At 36.9% G+C, this 5,041-nt stretch overlaps 1 protein-coding gene across 1 annotated transcript in view; it reads left to right on the forward strand.

Moving 5' to 3' along the window:
* Positions 1-5,041, forward strand: part of LOC107702561 (peptidyl-glycine alpha-amidating monooxygenase B-like) — a 53,317-nt gene that overhangs the window by 6,024 nt on the left and 42,252 nt on the right. Inside the window, exon 2 of the mRNA XM_016504918.1 lies at positions 3,307-3,724. Coding sequence (XP_016360404.1) covers positions 3,633-3,724 — 92 coding nt within the window. The 5' untranslated portion in view covers positions 3,307-3,632. The remainder of the gene's footprint in view (positions 1-3,306; positions 3,725-5,041) is intronic.

The raw sequence follows: 5,041 nt of genomic DNA on the forward strand, positions 1-5,041 counted from the left end.
TAAAAAAAAAAAAAAAAAAAAAGGTCCTTCTTTAGAACAACTGAGCACCTCATTAAATAAAAATAAGCACGAGCACAGAGAAATTAATGAGGCTAAAAGTTGATGATAATTTGTATCCAGCATTGAAGAAGGTTTAATGAAGAAGGAATCTGATTTGTGTTATGATGGGATCTTAAATTCAGTTTATTAATCTTGGAGATAAATTATCAACCACAAAACAAGAAATGGCTAATATAGAAATATTTTGGTGTCAAAAGGAAGCTTTTCAAGTAATTCGAGTTGCAGAAGAAAATAAGGGTGTTATTTTCTTCTATGATAATTTCGTATAGCCAACCTTTCATCAACGGCAGCCATAAAGAGATCACATAATACAGCTGTTGTCCAAACAACGTCCACACTCAGCTTTCAAAGAATTACTTTACACTGTCATTGTATACTTTCCATGAAAAATTGTTGAAAAGAAGTGGAAATCTTTCATATTTCTAAAGCAGGGAAGGATCACAATGCTCATTCTAGTTCCTTGATGAGTTATGTAAAATGGTTAGAGAATGGTTAACGAATGACTTGTATGGATAATGGAGTCTTTTAAGTGATGCGCACTGTGGCTTTAGAAAAGTAAGTAGCTCTATAGATCACTTCATCATCCTTGAAAATTACATAAATGATGCTTAGGAGCATGTGATTGCAGTTTTCTTTTGAGTGTTTAAAAAAAATGACTTCAGCTTAGAAGACAGCTGCCTACTTGTATTGACAACATATCAGACAGACTTTTTAAAGTCGAAAGCAGATTGACATTGGCTACTCGTTCATACAGTCCTGGCTTGTTTTCACAAATTCAGTTTTGTATTTTCTCGTTTTTTGAGACTGTAACGGTATTGTTTTCAAAAACCTGCACTGCGAAACCTGTTTTCAGGCCCTCAAAATGTCATTGTTGTGTAAATAATCAGTTGAAGCTCATAAAAAGTATTCCGTTTTTCATTGAAAATGGTGTCATCGTGTAAAGGCCCCCTTAAATTGAAAAGGGTAAAATGGCCAGAATTGAGTGCCATTTTTTTATGTTAATTTAATATTTACTGTAACACTTTAGCATAGGGACCAATTCTCACTGTTAACTAGCAGCTTATTAACATGCCTATTATTAACATATTGGCTGTTTATTAGTCTTTATAAAGCACATATTCTGCATGAGCATATTCTACATCTCTAATTCTACACAATACCTAAACTTACCTACTACCTTACTAACTATTAATAAGCAGCTAATTAGGAGTTTACTGAGGCAAAAGTCATAGTTAATGATTTGTTAATAGCGAGAGTTGGACCATATTTACTACAATTTATTTATTTATTTGTTAATGATTTGTAAAGATGAAACACAAAAATGCTGTTATATTGTTTAAAAATGTCAAATTTATCCAAATATGCTTTTTTATGTTAATTTAATATTTACTGTAACACTTTAGCATAGGGATCAATTCTCACTATTAACTAGCAGCTTATTAACATGCCTATTATTAACATATTGGCTGTTTGTTAGTCTTTATAAAGCACATATTCTGCATGAGCATATTCTACATCTCTAATTCTACACAATACCTAAACTTACCTACTACCTTACTAACTATTAATAAGCAGCTAATTAGGAGTTTACTGAGGCAAAAGTCATAGTTAATGATTTGTTAATAGCGAGAGTTGGACCATATTTACTATAATTTATTTATTTATTTGTTAATGATTTGTAAAGATGAAACACAAAAATGCTGTTATATTGTTTAAAAATGTCAAATTTATCCAAATATGCTAGTTTATTCCTGAGAATATGCAAGGTAAGAGTCTGAGTCTGCCGTGTCTGTTAAGCTGCGTATGTTTTTGATATCATATATGCCCAGAAAGACCAAACAGCTCCTTGGCGATATGTTAATTTCCATCAGTGACAAGAGGATTATTTCAGCGATTAATTCAGCTTACGCTGAAAGCGTTAAGCCCTCAGTTCCTCCCCGTCTGCTTGTTTTTCCTGTCATTTATTTGTCTTTCTTTGAATAGGCCTCTCCTCTTCATCATGAGACATCTGCCTTTACACAAATGATATCAGTCACGATTAGTGTAGCAGCGAGCATCTGTTTTTGCATCCCATTGATTGTATTGAAATTTCTTGCCGCTGGCACTGAATGTGGATGTACAGTATTGATGGTGCTCTCAGGATGAACACACGGCATGGTCATACCTCCCATAATCCCCTGTGGCTCAGCCCTGCTCATTAACTCTACACCCAGATCAGCTCACCAACGTCTGCCAGAGAATACCTCTAAGTGCTTCTCATTCAATCTGAAGACTTGCAGAGATATTGAGTAGGGTTGGGTATCGAAAACCAGTTCCATTTTAGAACCGGTTCCAAATTTCCAAGAACCGGGTATTCGATAAGATGCGTGCATTTCGATTCTGCTTAACGATTCCTGCGTTCGCATTTTAATGTGATTAAAAATCGATTTAAGTGCAGGAACGGAAAGACCTTGCGCCCTGTTTACGTGCAGCGCACACGAAGCACGAGCACAGAGAACAGAGGTCGTGGTACAGGTTCCCGGTTTGTGTCCGTTCTCGAACCGTTCCGTGTATTTCCACTGTAGAAAAGGTTGTTCCGGGCTGAAACTGACTTCTTTCATATTTGTCGACCAATATGCAGAAAACTATGTCAGTATATCATCATAAACACAGCCGTTTTTGTCTTACGTGAACGTAAACAGATGAGAAAGAAAACACACATGTACAGTATTTTTAGATCTGCGTGCGTTCGGTGTTAGAGAGACAGCAGCCTAATAAACGCACTGCCTGTCATTAATGTTAATCAAAGAACAAAAGAAAATCATTCACTGATCTTGACTGAATATATTTAAGAAATTTAATTGATTAATCTATATTTTATTTATGAAAAGAAAACTATGCAGTGTTTTTAAACTTTTAATCGATAAAATTCAAACGATACCCAACCCTAATATTGAGTATGGTGCCGCCCTACTGAAGTGACATCCCCGTCCCGAAGCACTGCTGAGGCCCCTTCACTTCCTGTGTCTCCTAGGGAGCGAGCCGAGGGTATTGTTATGGGAATCCTCTTTGATTAGATTATTGTGTGCTCCCTCTCTCTCTGTCTCTTCAGAGATGGACTGCATGTATATTTCATGAATGTTGGTCGGGATGTAAGAATTGATCTCACTGATGATTCTGCTGGATCATATTTTAAAAGGGTTTTAACGTTTACAAACGTTATTTGTATTATTTTCATCTTTTCTGTTTTGTCTGCTGTTTTTGCAGGTTGTGACAGAAACCTGATGTTGCATTCGTGAAATTGTGAGAAGCAAGAAGCCTTTCTCCTCCTCCTCCTCCTCCTCCTCCTCCTCTTCATCACGCTTGACGGTGTCACACTGTATCTGGACAACCCTGGTTTCATTCAGTGAGGAGGCGACTGAGTCGTGGACTGTTTTTATGGCACTTTGTTGAAGAGATTGAGCGAGCGAGGAGAGCAGAAAGAGCGAATCGCAGTCGCTGAGTGTTGCCGTGGCTTATGGCGGCAGGGCAGGATTGAAACGCATCGGCTCACTCTCAGTTCTGTTGTTGATCGCTCTTCTGTCCGGTCAGAGATGGGCATCCTGGGGTGCAGCGTGCTCGTGTTTGCGCTCTTCTTTCAGTGCCATAGCCACAGTGTCCAAAACCCCATGTTCAGGTTCAAGAGGTGAGACAGTTCAGTTCCTTAATGGATATTTAATGCTTTTTTGATCACACTTTAATGTGTCCTATTAATTACACTGAGTACTGAGTAAAAAATTCACACATTAATTACAGGTAATTTACTGTAGTTACTACATGTAACATGGACACAAGTAAATTGTTACCCTTTTTTATTTTAACTTAAAGTAGTAACAGCATACAGATGCTATTATTTGTGTTGTTTTTGGTCATATAGAAGTGATCCAACAACAAGAGTTTTATTTTTGGGATGCACTGAAATGAATATTTTACACACTGAAACAAACAGAAACCAAAAATAATATTTATTTAATAAACAGTTTATTAATCGAGTGTATTAATCCAAACTCAAATAAAAACTGAGCTACATAGAAACATTTAAATTGCACATAAGGCAGTTTTATATCACTCCATTCTACTCCAATTTGTTGTTTAAATAGTGGCAATAATAGATAGATTTATTTAAACATACATTAAATAAAAAATCATTAACAGTGCATATATAGTGCACTCTATATACCTCTCTATGTATTTAGTTATTATTAGAGTTATTTTTTTCTAGTTGATTCAACTTTTTGGACATTGATTATCAATTAAATTAATTAGATCAATTAAATTTGAGGAATTGATATAAACTCACGTTTTCCCGCTGTAGCTTATCCACATTTTGTGCACGAATTAGACACTGGCAAAACACTCCATTGGAGAAGAGCTAATTAAATTTTAAGGAACAATTAAGGAACAGGAACTGCACTCCAGTAGTTTGAGTCTTACCTCTCAGATAGGTCCTTCAAGATATCTTGGAGAGGTGAGGTGTCCAAGTCACATCATCTAACTACTGGGGTGCCTCAGGGCTCAGTTCTTGGACCACTTCTCTTCTCTGTCCACATGACATCACTAGGTTCTGTCATTCAGAAACATGGCTTTTCATATCACTGCTATGCTGATGACACTCAACTCTACCTCTCATTCCATCCTGATGATCCGCCGATAGCTGCTCGCATTTCAGCTCGTCTAACAGACATTTCTTGCTGGATGAAGGACCATCACCTTCAACTCAACCTTGCCAAGACAGAACTGCTTGTGGTTCCACCAAACCCATCGTTTCATCACAATTTCACCATCCAGTTAGGCACATCAACCATAACTCCTTCAAAAACAGCCAGAAACCTTGGAGTTATGATTGATGATCAGCTGACTTTCTCAGACCACATTGCTAAAACTGCCCGGTCCTGCAGATTTGCTTTATTTAACATCAAGAAGATCAGGCCCTTTCTTTCAGAACATGCAACACAACTCCTTG

The sequence above is a fragment of the Sinocyclocheilus anshuiensis genome, unplaced genomic scaffold (assembly GCF_001515605.1).
Source record: "Sinocyclocheilus anshuiensis isolate Anshui unplaced genomic scaffold, SAMN03320099.WGS_v1.1 scaffold210, whole genome shotgun sequence".
Classification (NCBI taxonomy): domain Eukaryota; kingdom Metazoa; phylum Chordata; class Actinopteri; order Cypriniformes; family Cyprinidae; genus Sinocyclocheilus; species Sinocyclocheilus anshuiensis.